At 49.0% G+C, this 17,039-nt stretch overlaps 1 protein-coding gene across 4 annotated transcripts in view; it reads right to left on the reverse strand.

The window, feature by feature from the left end:
- PHTF1 (putative homeodomain transcription factor 1) overlaps nt 1-17,039 on the reverse strand; it is a 217,597-nt gene that overhangs the window by 130,661 nt on the left and 69,897 nt on the right. For all 4 annotated transcript variants that reach the window (XM_075335599.1, XM_075335598.1, XM_075335597.1 and 1 more), the window contains 2 exons: nt 11,778-11,934; nt 547-648 (listed from right to left, as the gene is read on the reverse strand). In XM_075335599.1, coding sequence (XP_075191714.1) covers nt 547-648; nt 11,778-11,934 — 259 coding nt within the window. The remainder of the gene's footprint in view (nt 1-546; nt 649-11,777; nt 11,935-17,039) is intronic.

Raw genomic sequence — 17,039 nt, forward strand, 5'->3', positions numbered from 1 at the left:
TGACTATCTGAACATATCCCAAAACTATAGGCTTGGGCACCCAAATGGATATTATGCTCAACAGTTATAGAACAATCTATTCATTGTTTTATTGCATTTGTTTTTCTGGGACGTATATGGGGTCATGCAACACAGATCATGCAACCAAAGGTCACTGTATGCCACTGCTACATCACAGCATAATGCAAACAACTCGGGTCACACAGCAACCCTAACAAGAAAGTCATAAAAAATCCAACCTATTCCAACTTTTTGCAACTTGCTGGCTGTGGTTGCAGTACCTTATGCCACCCCGCCACCCCATTAACTTGCTTGCTGTGGTTGTAGTATAGTGGTATACTGCGGTTTTATGCTGTGTGACCGGTGTCACAGCCAAAGTCAACGTGTAGCGTCAGCCTTAATTTAGACTTGGTGGTGGCCACTGTTTTTTGTTTTGTACACATCCCTATCCAGATTTCACGAAGTTCAATAAAACATAAAAAATTTTTTACCAAAATATTTCTTGTTCACACGGCACAAAAATATTTCAGGAACTCACAGGCTCACCTGTGGCAGAAGAGAGATTTCAGTCCGTTGCATGGTGCTGGTGCCTTTGAGTACTTGCTGAATTCCTTTTTGTCATCACTATTCAGTGATTTGTGTAATTTTCTATATAAAAGCAAATTAAATAATTATAAGGCTATTTCTAACCAAGTAGCTGAGGGCAAAATGCTTTAATCACTCGTTTTTTAGTATGTATACCGTAGTTCTGTCTATGTGACATGCAAAATAAAACCTCTTTAATAGGAGGCAAAACGTATTCTAAGGAAAAAGCGTTACATTTCTGAACATAACTCATTATGCGTAATAATAACCCGATCTATAAACCTGTATCTCGTATGTGGTGGGGAATTTGCATATCACTAGCTATAGCATCCTCAAGCAACAATTACTACAGCACAACCTGTATTTTTTTAAGAAATATTAATATAGAGGATATGCAAAAGAAAGATTATTTTTCTAGGGGCTTTTATTTTAATCTCCAATATTTTGCTGCTACATTTAGTAAAAGTAAAACAAATGGAAATAATATGAAAGGAAATTGGGAGTTTAGTTGCTGTTTTTTTTGGTCTCTTAAAAGGACGCTATCTTCTAAAAATGACATATTGTTTAAATCAATTATCTCTGTCACATGTATTTTTTACAATTTTTTTTACATACCTATGTTTTATATATATATATATATATATATATATATATATATATATATATATATATATATATATATATATATATATATATATACAATTGTCAGTTTTTCTGATGTTTCTCTTTATAGGTATATTTTTGAGTAAAGTGTAAATTGTTCTTTTATTCTATAAACTACTGACAACATGTTTCTGAATTTCCAAGCAATAAATTTTGTATTTATTTTCTGAAAATGAGAAATTGTCAAAATAACAACAAAAATGCATTGTTTTCAGACCTGCAAAGAAAACAAGGTCATAATCATTTAGAAACAACAATACTAATGTTTTAACTCAGGAAGAGTTCAGAAATCAATATTTTGTGGAATAACCATGATTTTTAATCACAGCTTTCATGCGTCTTGGCTGCTTTCCACCAGTCTTTCACATTGCTTTTGGGTGATCTAATGCCACAACTGGTGCAAAAATGTAAGCAGTTCTTCTTTGTTTGATGGCTCGTGACTATCCATCTTCTTCTTGATTACATTCCAGACCTTTTCAATAGGGTTCAGGTCTGGAGATTGGGCTGGCCATGACAGGGTTTTGATGTGGTGGTCCTTTATCCACACATTGATTGACCTAGCTGTGTGGCATGTTGCATTGTCCTGCTGGAAAAACCAGTCCTCACAGTTGGGGAACATTGTCTGAGCAGCGTAAGCAACTGTTTTTTCCAGGCTAACCTTGATTCATTCGCAAAGTTTAATCTGCCCAATTTCTAGAGTAAGGTAATCTTCTCTGATGAGTCTAATTTTCAGCTTTGCACAACACTTGGCCATCTAATATTAGACTGAGACCTGGAGAGGTGTACAAGCCACAGTGTCTTGCACCCAATGTGAAATTTGGTGGAGGATTGGTGATGGTCTGGGGATGCTTCAGCAAGGCTGGAATTGGGCAGATTAAACTTTGTGAAGGACGTATGAATAGATCTGCATACAAGGTTATCCTGGAAAAACAGTTGAGTCCTTCTGCTCAGGCAATGTTCCCCAACTTTGAGGACTGGTTTTCCCAGCCTTGGCCATGCCACGCAGCTAAGTCAATCAATGTGTGGATGAAGGACCACTACATCAAAACCCTGTCATGGCCAGCCCAATCTCCAGACCTGATCCCCATTGAAAACCTCTGGAATGTAATGAAGTGGAAGATGGATAGTCACGAGCCACCAAACAAAGAAGATCTAAAAAGAATCAGAAAAACTGAAAATTTTGCAGTGGTCTCTTAATTTTTGCCAGAGCTGTGTATATATATATATATATATATATATTTGTTTACATGTCTATATTAAAATAAAGAAAGGAAATCTTGCAAATTTAGTGGGCATTTAGCGGTCAAGCTCAAAATTGCTATTTCATTATTTAAATATTACAAAATCTGTGCTCCAGGTAGCAATTTTGTCAGTTAATCACCTAAATTGTGATTGCTAATTTAGGTAACTCATAGGTTGTCACGCTCCCCGGGTCCTCACCCCCGTTCCCCGGCTCACCTGCCACGCTCTCCGCTCCCCAGTCACCGGATTCCGTCCGTCCCAGGGCTCCGGGCCCCCGATCCCGGCGCCCGACAGCTTCCCTGGACCTGGCCGGCTCCCCTGCGTCCTCCTCGCAGCCTCCTTCCCTGGCTTCTGGCACCCGGGCGGCGCGCATGCGCATTAGGGCGCGCGCGCGGTCACTGACCCTTTCTTAAAGGGCCAGCGTCCATTAACAGGAAATGAGGTTGCACAGGTACAGGGTATATAGGGGGTCATTGTCCAAGGGGGCGGGGCCTGATCTTCGTGTTCCCTGAGCTAGGAGTCAGGTCTCTTGGTGTTTATGTGCCTGTACTCACCTATCTGTCTTTGTAGAGCCGTACCTGCCTCGCCATCCAGTCTGCCGTGTCCTGATCCCCGCACGCTGTCCGTCTGCCATCTGACAGTCCGTACCATCCCGGATCCCTGCGGTGACCCGTCATCTTGCTCCAGAGGTTCCGGACCCCGCCTGATATCACCTCGGCCTCCGAACCTGAGCTACGTCACCAAGACCACCTTCTGTGACTCCGTGGTCCCTGGGACTCCTCCGCTGCCTTCACTTGCACGGACTGTTCTACTGCCCATCAGTGCTTCAGCTGCCGGACTCCCTACCACCATCTCAGAGAGTTCGGTCCAGTGGATCCACCTCCTGGGTCTGCCCGACCGCCCGGCCGTGACAGTAAGATCAGGCCATGGATCCCGCTGCAGCACTAATGGCTCTGCAAGAGGAACTCCAACGCCAGCGTGAAGTCCAGACCCGCATGCTGCAATTCATGACTTCCGTGGACACCCGCCTGTACACATTACAAGCATCAATGACGCCTGCGGCACCCAGGTCCCCCGCCAGGCAAGCCATGGCCCCAGCACCAGTGGCAACCTCGTCAGATGCTTCCCGACTCCGTTTGGCGTCACCTCCTCGTTATGCTGGAGATCCCAAGACCTGCAGGGGCTTCATAAATCAATGTTCCCTTCATTTCACGCAGCTGCCACATCTGTTCGCCTCCGACCAAGCCAAGGTCGCCTTTATAATGTCCCACCTAGAGGGCGAGGCGCTGGCGTGGATGAACCCCTTGTGGGAGAAGGAGGACCCCATGACCAAGGATCTTCAACAGTTCCTGCAGGCATTCCGCAGCACCTTTGACGAGCCGGGACGCGCTTCTGCCTCTGCTTCATCACTCCTCCGCCTACGTCAAGGAACACTGACGGTGGGCCAATACGCCATCCGTTTTCGCACTTTGGCTTCAGAACTCGGGTGGAATAATGAGGCCCTAACAGCCGCCTTCTGGGAGGGACTCTCGAGTCGCATCAAGGATGAGTTGGCGGGTCGGGACGTGCCCTCCACCCTAGATGCCCTGATTGCCCTAGCAACTCGTGTGGACATACGTTTTCAGGAGCGCTCCAAAGAGCTATCTCGTGAGAGACGCCCGTTACGGCATTCATCTCCTCCTCAGAAGCCCTCCGTACCTCAGTCATCAACAGCTGGGAGTCCCGTCCACGAGCCCATGCAGATTGACCGAGTGCGTCAGTCTGCACAACGTAGAGCAGAGCGGCTTGCCCAGGGTCTCTGCTTTTACTGCGGTGAGGGCACACACCTCCTCCGTTCCTGTCCGGAAAGGCCGGGAAACTCCAAAGCCTAGGGTTGGTAGGAGAGGCCACCCTAGGTGCTGGGACTCTCTCTGATCCGGTCACATGGACCGTGCAAGTGACAACGGGAGAGACGCGGTTCACGGCTGAGGCCTATCTTGATTCCGGGGCAGCAGGCAATTTCATCCAGCAAGCCACCGTGGACAAATACCAGGTGCCTGTTATCCCACTCAACAAGCCCCTGGTGATTGCCTCTGTGGATGGGAGACCCCTTTCTGACACCATCTCCTGGACCACCAGGCCGGTTGAACTGCGCATCGGTGCTCTTCACACCGAGAACATCGCCTTCTATGTCCTTCCGCACATGTCCCATCAGATCCTGCTGGGCCTTCCATGGTTACGGACTCACGAACCATCAGTCAGCTGGGGCACTGGCGAAATCACCCGCTGGGGTGCTTCGTGTCATGAGAGATGCCTAAAATCCACACAACCCATCCGACGACCTCCGGTTCCTGAGAACCTACCGGGGCTGCCCTCGGCTTATTGGTCCTTTGCTGATGTCTTTGATAAAAAAGAATCCGAGGTACTGCCGCCACATCGCCCCTACGATTGTGCCATCGACCTGCTCCCTGGAACAACGCCACCACGAGGACGGATATATCCTTTATCTCCAGCCGAAACAAGGGCTATGTCGACTTACATCTCAGAGAGCCTGGCTAGGGGATTCATTCGGAGATCCTCCTCTCCTGCTGGAGCAGGTTTCTTCTTTGTCAAGAAAAAAGAGGGCGATTTACGTCCCTGCATCGACTACCGGGGTCTGAATCAGATCACTGTTAAGAACAAGTACCCTCTGCCGCTCATCCCCGAATTGTTTGACCGGCTTAGAGGAGCTCGTCTGTTCACCAAGCTGGATCTTCGGGGTGCTTACAATCTGGTGCGCATCCGCTCTGGTGACGAATGGAAGACCGCGTTTAATACGCGCGATGGACATTATGAGTACTGCGTGATGCCCTTCGGCCTGTGTAACGCCCCTGCCGTCTTCCAAGAACTGGTGAACGACGTGTTCCGAGACCTCCTCTACACCTGTGTGGTAGTATACCTAGATGACATCCTTGTCTTCTCTCCGGACCTCCCAACCCACAGAGAGCACGTACAGCTGGTTCTACGACGACTAAGAGAGAACCGTCTGTACGCAAAGTATGAGAAGTGTGTCTTTGAGCAGTCTTCTCTCCCCTTTCTGGGGTACATCATCTCTGAGACTGGACTGCAGATGGATCCCAAGAAGGTCTCCGCCATTCTCAACTGGCCTCCCCCTTCTGGACTGAAGGCAATCCAACGCTTCCTGGGATTCGCCAACTACTACCGCCAATTCGTCCCTCACTTCTCTGCTCTGACTGCTCCACTTTCCGCTTTGACTAAGAAAGAGGCAAATCCAAAGGACTGGTCGCCTGCGGCCGACGCCGCGTTTGGCTCTTTGAAGCGGGCTTTTGCTTCCTCGCCTGTACTTCACCGTCCGGAGTTGAACCGCCAGTTCACCTTGGAGGTGGATGCCTCCTCCTCAGGAGCCGGAGCAGTGCTCATGCAGAAGTCCTCCTCCGGGAAGATGGTGACTTGCGGATTCTTCTCCAAGGGCTTCTCAGCGCCTGAACGCAACTATACCATCGGGGACCGAGAGCTCTTGGCAGTCAAACTGGCACTGGAGGAATGGCGCTACCTCCTGGAAGGTGCAGTGTATCCCGTGATCATTTACACGGACCACAAGAACCTAGAATACCTGCGGTCCGCTCAGCGACTGAACCCACGGCAAGCCAGGTGGTCCTTATTCTTTGCCAGGTTCGACTTTCAGCTTCACTTCCGACCCGCGGACAAGAATGTACGCGCTGATGCCTTGTCCAGGTCTTTCATGCCCATGGAGCAGGAGGAAGAGACTACCCAACCCATCATCTGTCCTAGCAACATCATTCCGGTGGCCCCTGTTACCCTAGCCCAGATACCGCCCGGGAAGACCTATGTCTCCGATACCGACAGGCAAAAAGTGTTACACTGGGGTCATGCCTCAAAAACAGCCGGGCATGCTGGTCAGAAGAGAACATGGGGTGCGATTGTACGCCATTACTGGTGGCCATCCCTTCGCACGGACGTCGCTGCTTTTGTCTCTGCCTGCTCCTCCTGTGCCAGGAACAAGACGCCCAAACACTTGCCCCATGGCCGTCTTCTGCCTTTACCGATACCCTCAGTCCCGTGGCAACACATAGCAATGGACTTTATTACGGACTTGCCATTATCCTCCGGGCACACAGTCATATGGGTCGTGGTTGATCGATTCTCCAAAATGGCCCACTTCGTTCCTATGGCCGGACTGCCCTCTGCTCAGGAACTCGCGGAAGCCTATATACATCACATCTTCCGCTTGCATGGCTTTCCATCCCACATAGTGTCCGACAGAGGAACTCAGTTCACCTCCCGCTTCTGGAGGGCTCTATGCAAACATCTGGGAGTGACTCTGGACTTTTCTTCTTCTTACCATCCTCAGTCTAACGGCCAAGTGGAGAGGGTCAATCAAATCGTGACCTCATACCTACGTCACTATGTCAACGCCCATCACGACGACTGGTCCTCGCTTCTGCCTTGGGCTGAATTCTCCCATAACCACCACGTCAGTGAGTCATCCTCCGAATCTCCCTTCCATGTTGTTTACGGACTCCAGCCCGCCGTCCCATTGCCTATATCCCCTTCATCGGATGTCCCGGCTGCTGATACTGCAGTTCGTGACTTTGCTACCATTTGGGACTCTGTCAAAGCGTCCCTTGGGCGCGCTTCCCAGCGGATGAAGAAACACGCTGACAAGAGACGTCTGGATCCTCCGTGTTTCTCTCCTGGTGACCTGGTCTGGCTTGCTTCCCAGTACATCCGATTGAAGATACCTTCCTACAAGCTGGGTCCTCGCTACATCGGGCCGTTTAAGGTCCTCAGCAAGATCAATGAGGTATCCTACAAGCTACAGCTCCCGGCCACGATGAGGATACCCAACTCCTTCCACGTCTCTCTGCTCAAGCCGGTTGTCCTTGGTCCCTTCTCCGCTGCTGCCAGTCCGGCCCCTCCTCCTATTGCCGATGATGACATCTATGCGGTAAGGGATATCGTGGCCATGAAGACCGTACGAGGTCGACAGTTCTTCCTGGTGGACTGGGAAGGGTATGGTCCTGAGGATAGGTCTTGGGAGCCCAGGGAGAACGTGGGCACTCCTCTTATCCGTGCCTTCATGTCCCGGTTGCGGGGAGGGGGGCGTGGGGGGGGGGGGTACTGTCACGCTCCCCGGGTCCTCACCCCCGTTCCCCGGCTCACCTGCCACGCTCTCCGCTCCCCAGTCACCGGATTCCGTCCGTCCCAGGGCTCCGGGCCCCCGATCCCGGCGCCCGACAGCTTCCCTGGACCTGGCCGGCTCCCCTGCGTCCTCCTCGCAGCCTCCTTCCCTGGCTTCTGGCACCCGGGCGGCGCGCATGCGCATTAGGGCGCGCGCGCGGTCACTGACCCTTTCTTAAAGGGCCAGCGTCCATTAACAGGAAATGAGGTTGCACAGGTACAGGGTATATAGGGGGTCATTGTCCAAGGGGGCGGGGCCTGATCTTCGTGTTCCCTGAGCTAGGAGTCAGGTCTCTTGGTGTTTATGTGCCTGTACTCACCTATCTGTCTTTGTAGAGCCGTACCTGCCTCGCCATCCAGTCTGCCGTGTCCTGATCCCCGCACGCTGTCCGTCTGCCATCTGACAGTCCGTACCATCCCGGATCCCTGCGGTGACCCGTCATCTTGCTCCAGAGGTTCCGGACCCCGCCTGATATCACCTCGGCCTCCGAACCTGAGCTACGTCACCAAGACCACCTTCTGTGACTCCGTGGTCCCTGGGACTCCTCCGCTGCCTTCACTTGCACGGACTGTTCTACTGCCCATCAGTGCTTCAGCTGCCGGACTCCCTACCACCATCTCAGAGAGTTCGGTCCAGTGGATCCACCTCCTGGGTCTGCCCGACCGCCCGGCCGTGACATAGGTGTGGGACTAGGGTTGTGAAACAGCTGGTTAAACTGGGGAAAGGGTAAATCAAACATCGGTGAAAAATCCCAAGGTCGTAATGGAAAGAGGAATAAGCTTGGTGTTTGAGCTGTACGTGGGGTAGGTGCTAAAGTTCCTGAAAGCCCTACTGAACAAATACTGGCTCATCCTAGCTAAAGACAACTGACAACTTCTGTCACTGGAAGGACTACTCCACTCCCTTTCTTTGGCAGCTGCACAACTGTACAACTTTTAGATGAGGGCCAGAAAGAGAGCATATGCTACAGTGGTTGGCATGTGCTGCATCAAGTGGTCTCTCCTCTTCCTCCACCTCAACTTCATACACCGTACAGTCCTCAGAGGTGGCACCCCAATTACTCTTGTTTCGCCCAGTGTTCCAACTCTCCAACTGCCCAACTGACTCTGGGGAACTACAGTTGAGCAAGTCTGTAGAGCTTTTCACACATTCTATTTAATGGGTATCAGAGGTCTGCTCCAAATATTCCCAGACTTAAGAAGAGGAAAGCATCTGCACCGATGCCCAAAATCTTTATTAATTATAGCTTGGCAATGATGTGTCATGCTGTTCACAAGTCAAGTTATTGTCTGCTGAGGCATGGCATCTCACTCTTCTTGAAGGGTGACCCTCAGGTCATTGTGGTTGTAGGGTATAAAGTCACGAGCCTCTACGCCATGCCTCAGTTGATCTGTAGCACCACTGACTATATCAGGGAGCTACAGGGAACTGCATCCTGTCCCCCAGGGTGCAGGACCCAACCCTCATGGTTCCAGGTTCCCAATAACCGGTGTCACACCATCAGCACTACAAATCCCAACCACACCTCACATTAAACCTGTCAGACACACCAGTGGGATGATCAAGCTGAAGTAGGGCCACCCACCTAGGGGTCAGGCAGACTGGTGGTAGGGACTGAGTAGAACAGTGTGAGCCCTCAAAGAGTGAGGAGCTGGGAGTAGTAGCTCCCAGGGAGTGATACCAAGGTTGGGTCGTAGACGGTGGTCTGGGACCACAGGAGTCGGGAACTGGTGGTAGTGACATTGGAAAGGGTGCAACGGACATAGTCTAGCAGGACTCTCAGCATCTTAACCCCAAAAGAACTGACCGGTACCGAGCATGGCGGGGTACAGGACCCTAGGTCGGGAGCAGGTTTATCCATCCTGATAATTAACCTGGGAGGGAGAGTATCTTCATGAACTTTCCTGAGAGCTCACAGATTGAAGGCATCAGCACACCATGGGAGATAGGGTTCTCCATAAAAAGCAGCCCAATTGAAATCCCAAGTCCCAGCCATCAACAGCACAGCTGCCCTACACACAGGTAGCAGGGCCCCAACAGCTTCATGCCAAGGGGCCACAACAGACAACTAAAATTGTTCACAGAGGCAGAGTCCGGACTATCAAGTGACACCGGTGGGAGTGGACACCTGGACGGGCTCGCTAGTAGAGACTGTGATGCTCAGAGCCTTTGGTTTATCAGCAGTGTGTCTGCTTTATAATTCTCATCCTGCACCACGACTACCCACAGTGAGTAACCTGTTCCCCCTGCACCCTGCGCTCCCAAACATCCCACACCAAAAATCCCCCAGAGGCCGGGGCCTTCACTACCTGCGGAGGGACTGACACCTTGCTGCTCCACACCATCTGCCCCGGTACTTCGTCCAGGAGCGGCGGTACTCCCATTACCGCAACCTGCAGGTGGCATCATGAACTTGTCCCCTGTAAATATCCCCTTTCCAAGGATCGGAGTGTTAGCCGAGCCCGTTTCCGGATCCCTCGAGCCACGGCCACCCCGGATCCGAGCACCACGGTCTGTGCCGGGGCGGCACAGATCCCATAGGTTTTCTATGGGCTTCAGGTCTGGAGAAAGTGCAGGCCACGCCATTTGAGGTACCTCAGTCTCCAAAAGCCATTCCTTAATGACGCGACCTTGATGAGCTGGAGTATTGTCATCCATAAAGATTAAATTAGGCCTGTATTGTTCATGCAGAGGCACAATGACTGGACTAATGATGTTATTCAAGTAGTAGGGGCTTGTCACTGTACCAATCACAAAGTGATGAACAATCTGACGTGCAATTCTAGAGAAAGGTACAATGTGTATGCGATGAACGTTTTAACGTTCAATCGCAATCGCACGTACCTGTCACACACTGTAATGTAACTTACAATGCCGGATGTGCGTCACTTACGATGTGACCCCGCCGACACATTGTAAGATACATTGCAGCGTGTAAAGTGGGCTTTAGTCTTGTCAATAGTTTGGAAGTTATTCTTGTATTCTTTCATATACTTTAAGTGCACCCACCAAGTTTTGCCAAGCCGCTTCAGGAAAATGCAGGCAGTCGTTTTCCTGAGGCGGCTTTGCTGGCGGCTTTTACTCTATACTGTCCCGCTGGAAAGCGATCCAAAGAATCAGCATTTCCCTCCTTTTAACTCTTTGAGGTTTTCCCAATTCTAAATCAGTTAAAAGAAATAACATCGGTTGGAACATGTATTTTGACATTGTTATTAGGGATGATCGAATACCTCAAATATTCGGCTTTGCAAATATTTTACGAATAGGTCGCCGCTATTCAACTATTCGCAAATATTTGATGCGCAATAACAACTATTCGGAACTATTCAGGCTTCCCATAGACTTACATTGCGCATCGAATATTCGCATATCGGCGACCTATTCGGAAAATATTCGCGATGCCGAATATTTGAGGTATTTGATCATTCCTAGTTGCTATACTTGATGTTGATTTTATGGGGTGCTTTCTCAGGTGGATTCCAGGCAAAATCCACCTGAAAAAGATACTGTGTGCATATACCTTAATTTACACTTTTTTCAAAAAGGTTTTCTGACTTCACAGATTTACAGTATATCTCTATTTCTATAACCAGCTAATAATACAAAATTGTAATTATACAGGTAACAGCCATGTTGTATTAATAGGAATCTTTCGCCAGGTTTTTGCTACCCCACATGAGAGCTGCGAGATGTAGGGGCAGAGACTGATTACTTACGTCACTTACGGAAATGCTTGCTGCAGTTTTGATACAGAGCTACCTGTTCTCTGAATGCTGAGCTGTGTAAAACCCGCGCACACCCCTGAATCGCAGTTTTTTGTATACACTCTTCATAGACAGAAAGCTGCACGGTTATACAGAAAATCTAGAAATAATCTTCTGCTGATAAAAAGTGATTTCATCAAATCTAAAGCAACTAGCCCAGTAAGTGACACATTGCTGTAGTCAGGGTCTCTGCCTCTACATTATACTGCTCTCGGATTAGGTGGCAAAAATCTTGAGACAAATTTAATTTAAGTGAATTTCACAGTAATAATCATTTACAATATCAAGAAAATAAGAGTCGGAGGAGTATACAAGGATAATCCATTATTTTGGCCTCCTACCTCGGTCTCTTTCCGCTTGTTGACCCAGAGAACCTGTTGCCCTGAGTAGAGACAATCTGACAATGAACCGTTCCTAGGAGCAGCATCAGGCACATTGGTCCGGTCTGCTCACTCACACTTGCAACAGGAACCATGCAGAACAGCACTATAGCTGTCACTATAAAAGATGATATATGAACAGAAATCATAAAAATCTTTATACCATTTCTGGAGACTTTGGCAGCAAAAAGAAATTGAAAAAAATAAAGTAATTTTATCTCAACCCACACGTGATATCGGCAGCCAAGAGTGTGGGATGTGCATTAACAGTGGAAAATAGAGATCAGATACCACGTAAACTACAGGAGGGATGGATCAGACTGGTACAAATTCTGTGCTGTTCAGATGAGGAATCTCATATACCAGAATCTTCCTGGTCTTTAATGTCTTTGTTTTTTTATTAATAACCCTCCCCCCCACATGTATTACATAATAGCTGCTATTTCTTAGCTTATTAAAGTTAAAAAAGTTTGTTTTAAGGCTTAAAGAGGTTGTATGGAAATTTAATATTGATGAAATATCCTTAGGATAGGTCATCACTGTCTGATCAGTGGGGTGCGGCTTCCACTATTGATTTAAATAGGAGATGGATATGAAGTACTCAGCCAGGGTCACTATAAAGTTGACGGAGCTGTGAAGTACAGTTATAATCAACTCCATGCCCATGTGGACTCAGAAGAATAATGTTGCTTCCTGGTATCAGCTATGTTGGTTGAGGCCCTGCCCCTCCTAGTCACATGGATATGATGTCAGCAAAGGTCATTCTAGCCTCTGTGATTTAGCCATTAATTTTTACTAATATCTTCACTAAGATGGCTAGAAGGACCTCTGCTGATGTTATAGCCATGTGACCAGAAGGGGCGGCGTCGCCACCAACATAGCTGATATCAGGATGCAACATTATTTTTCTAAGTCCATGTAGGCATGTAGTTGATTATAGTAGAAGAGGGCGTCTGAGGGTAAGACTCCCAGATGGGGGGTACAGGACTGGGTGAACCCTCCTTTGCATCATTATAGTGAAAGGGATTACACATTGCTACGCTCACAAACCATGCCAGTCACGCCCACTAACCAAGCCGGTCACACCCAACATCCTTCTAGCCACTGGAATATAGTCACATTAGCAAAACGTTATAATAGAATTAGCATAAATAATAGAGGGGAGGAACAACAAGCAGGGGGGGCAAATCACTATGAAAACCTACCCCAACTATTAGTTGCTCTGCAGCTGCCGCCAATCAAAAAGCTGCTCATTTAACAAACTTTACTTGCTTGGATTTGAAAAACTATACATGTGAGCTGACAACTAAAGGTATGTATAGAATCAGCATGATAGTTTATATGGGAAAATCCTGCTGATTGGTGCGCTTTAATTGACGAGGTGCCAGGTGTTGCACCCCACTGATCAGACTTTGACAACCCCTCACATCCGACTACTTTCAGACTAACCATAGACCTTCAATGTCTGGTTGAGCCAGAGATTACTTTGCAGTGACGTTATAAACTGTGCAGCTGTGGAGTTTCGCCTGGATTGTCTCTGAATGATGGTTATTCTATGCATGTGTTCTTAGTTTACACGTCTTTGCTGTTCGAAATGCGTTAGAGGAATTTTTATCTGTTTCGTTGTAGATTTTGTGATACATGGAGCAAACTTTAACAGTTTTTTTTTATCCACAGAAGAGTGCTGTTACCCCATTTAATTTGTTGCTGCATGGGATACTATAGTCTGAGTACTTGATCCATAGGAGTGCTGACAATTTTCCAGTTTATATGCATGGCCTTGCTTCTCCTGTCTTATCGTCTATTTTTGCAAAGTGACATTAAATCATGACAGAGCATACGTCACCCAGTCGAGTGTTCGTCATCTGATCACCATGACAACCTCAATCTAGAAGTCCAGTGCATGTGTGGTGCCCCTGAGGCTTCAATCGCCACAGGGTATTGCATCTCACTTAACATGCAGTACTCATCCCGGGTAAGGAAGAGGTTAACCTCTTGTGTTCACTTACACAACCCACACACAGCTCAGGTGCTTTCCCACTGGAACTGGGCTAACTGGAACTGGGACTTCCCCAGCCACTAGTGAGTCATCAGGAAGATGGGGGCAGCATGAGGGAAGTGAGAGAACATGCAGACTTTTACCTCAGAATAGTCTGGGACCTGGAGAAAGACGGTCACTGATGAGAGTGCTTTGGAGCTTCCTCAGAAAGACCAGCCAAGGAGAGGGCTTTAGAGCTTCCTTGGAGGGAGAAGGACAAGAGTACCATAACATCCAGGGACTTGCAGGAACACGGCGGCTAAGGAGAGTGCTTCAGAGCTTTCTTAGTTAGGACTGGAAAGACTGTAAGAAGTAAGAGGTGACCGGTGGAGCTGGTGAAACAGAGGAGCAACAGGGGTGAGCCTAACAGCCCCATTGGGACCGGCAAAGTCAGGGTGCAGAACCTTAGGGTGATGTACACTCCACGTTGCGCCATCAGAATCTGCAGGGAAGGGGGATTTCATGTCCCATTGCCCACCACAAAGGTCCTGAGGCACAGTAGCACATAGAGTCAGGAGTCAAGACCACGGTCGGCTCCACATCTGATTCGTGCTGCCTGCGGACGAGACAGGAACTAAACTCAAGGACACTCGGGTCCCTAAGTAGCTTCACGAAATGGAGATCCACACTACAGAGTGCAAGGAAGGAAGGTCTCACAGCTTCACAACAACAGTGATGGCCTCTGAATAATCCAGGATTGGCTGGGGCCCATTACGGCGGAAACCGGAACTCCAATGGTGACGACCTGATAGTGAGTGAAAAGAACTTTATTTGCAGTCCTGGTGTCATTCCATCATTGCCGTTGCCGTCGCCCTGCGCTCCGGCACAAATGGCCATTGCCCCCCCCCCCATCATCCTCCCTGGGGGCCTAGCTCTGCCTGTGGGGAGCTGGACCATCTGAGCTGCGTTACCATCTGCCCCAGAGGAGAGCAACATCTCGCAGCGGCAGCTGATCGTTGGCCGCATAATATGGGTGGTGCTGCACAGCAAACCCCCATCATCCCCCTATACTGGTCACCTTGCACACTTTTATTGACACCATCGGGGCCACGGAGCCGAGTCATGCCATTCACAGCAACCCCAAAATACCACTGGCCCGGTGACTAGCAACCCTGAGGCCTCGTGCGTGCGTCATTTTTGGTCCTGCGAGCAGGGTCTCATGCCCACAACTGTGGGTACTGTGTGCCTAATGGACTATGTTCAAGGACACCTGGCTATGAGCTCCTGTGATCTATATGCTATACCCTATGGTGTATTGATACCGGGTATATATTTCTTGAACTGTTTGGAAAGGACGGGGAAGTGACTTTCTTCCCTGTTGTCAGCTTTGATCCTCTGATGAACCCCAGCCACAAATAGGGGGAAACGCGTTGGGAGAAGGGCGAGGTCAAAGACACAACTGAGCGTTGCTGACATATGAATTGTCATTCTTTGCTGACATGCATGGCACAACAGTAGGCCTGGAGGCGCTACCAACAAATCGTAAAGTACTCAATGGGTGTATTCCTTTTTCTCACCCACCTATCTATAGTCATCTGATATGATTCATGCCTCTTTCTAGGGATGTTTCTGGGGACATGTTATCCTTGGAATAATGGAGTATGGTGCTTTATCCTTTATATGTGAACTGTAATTCCTGGATTGTAGACATTCAACCAGTGAGCTGTATGTTATTTTGCATCTCTTTCTTTGCTAGTGAATTTAAGTGACAATCTAGAGTGCCTTGATCTCATATTATTCAATTTCAATGGATCCAGTGAATTACTGATGATACCAGTCCTGGGTAACTCTAAGGCGGGCTTTGCACGCTGCGACATCGGTAACAATGTGTTACCGACGCTGCAGCGATAGTCCCTGCCCCTGTCGCAGGTGCGATATCTTGTGATTGCTGCCTTAGCGAAAATTATCGCTACGGCAGCTTCACATGCACTCACCTGCCCTGCGACGTCGCTCTGGCCGGCGACCCGCCTCCTTACTAAGGGGGTGGGTCGTGCGGCGTCATTGCGACGTCACACGGCAGGCAGCCAATAGAAGCGGAGGGGCGGAAATGAGTGGGACATAAACATCCCGCCCACCTCCTTCCTTCTGCATAGCTGGCCGGGACGCAGGTAGGAGATGTTCCTCGCTCCAGTGGCTTCACACACAGCGATGTGTGCTGCCTGCTGGAACAAGGAACAACATCGTACCATCGCATCAGCGGCATTATGGAAATGTCGGACCCTACACCGATCATACGATAATGACGCTTTTGCGCTCGTTAATCGTATGTAAAAGGCTTTACACACTACGATGTCGAGAGCGATGCCGGATGTGCGTCACTTTCGATTTGACCCCACTGACATCACACCTGCAATATCGTAGTGTGCAAAGCACGCCTAAGGGGTACTTCTCACATAGTTAGATCGCTATCGAGATCACTGCTGAGTCACGTTTTTTGTGACGCACCAGTGACCTTATTAGCGATCTCGCTGTGTGTGACACTGAGCAGCGATCTGGCCCCGCTGTGAAATCGCTGCTCATTACACACAGTGCTGGTTCATTTTTTGGACGTTGCTCTCCCGCTGTGAAGCACACATCTCTGTGTTTGGCAGGGACTAATTAAGGGTGAGTCATATCCCCTAGGGTCTAACATCTAAAGGCCCCGTCACACTAAGCAACATCGCTAGCAACATCGCTGCTATCGAACAACTTTTGTGACGTTGCTAGCGATGTTGCTGTGTGTGACATCCAGCAACAACCTGGCCCCTGCTGTGAGGTCGTTGGTTGTTGCTGAATGTCCTGGGCCATTTTTTAGTTGTTGCTGTCCTGCTGTGAAGCACAGATCGCTGTGCGTGACAGCGAGACAGCAACAACTAAATGTGCAGGCAGCAGGAGCCGGCTTCTGCGGAGGCTGGTAACCAATGTAAACATCGGGTAACCAAGAAGCCCTGTCCTTGGTTACCCGATATTTACCTTTGTTACCAGCCTCCGCCGCTCTCACTGTCAGTGCCGGCTCCTGCTCTGTGCACATGTAGCTGCAGGACACATCGGGTTAATTAACCCGATGTGTGCTGTAGCTAGGAGAGCAGGGAGCCAGCGCTAAGCATTGTGCGCTGCTCCCTGCTCTGTGCACATTTAGCTGCAGTACACATCGGGTAATTAACCCGATGTGTGCTGTAAGTAGGAGAGCAAGGAGCCAGCGCTAA

This window comes from Anomaloglossus baeobatrachus, chromosome 2, assembly GCF_048569485.1.
Source record: "Anomaloglossus baeobatrachus isolate aAnoBae1 chromosome 2, aAnoBae1.hap1, whole genome shotgun sequence".
Lineage (NCBI taxonomy): Eukaryota > Metazoa > Chordata > Amphibia > Anura > Aromobatidae > Anomaloglossus > Anomaloglossus baeobatrachus.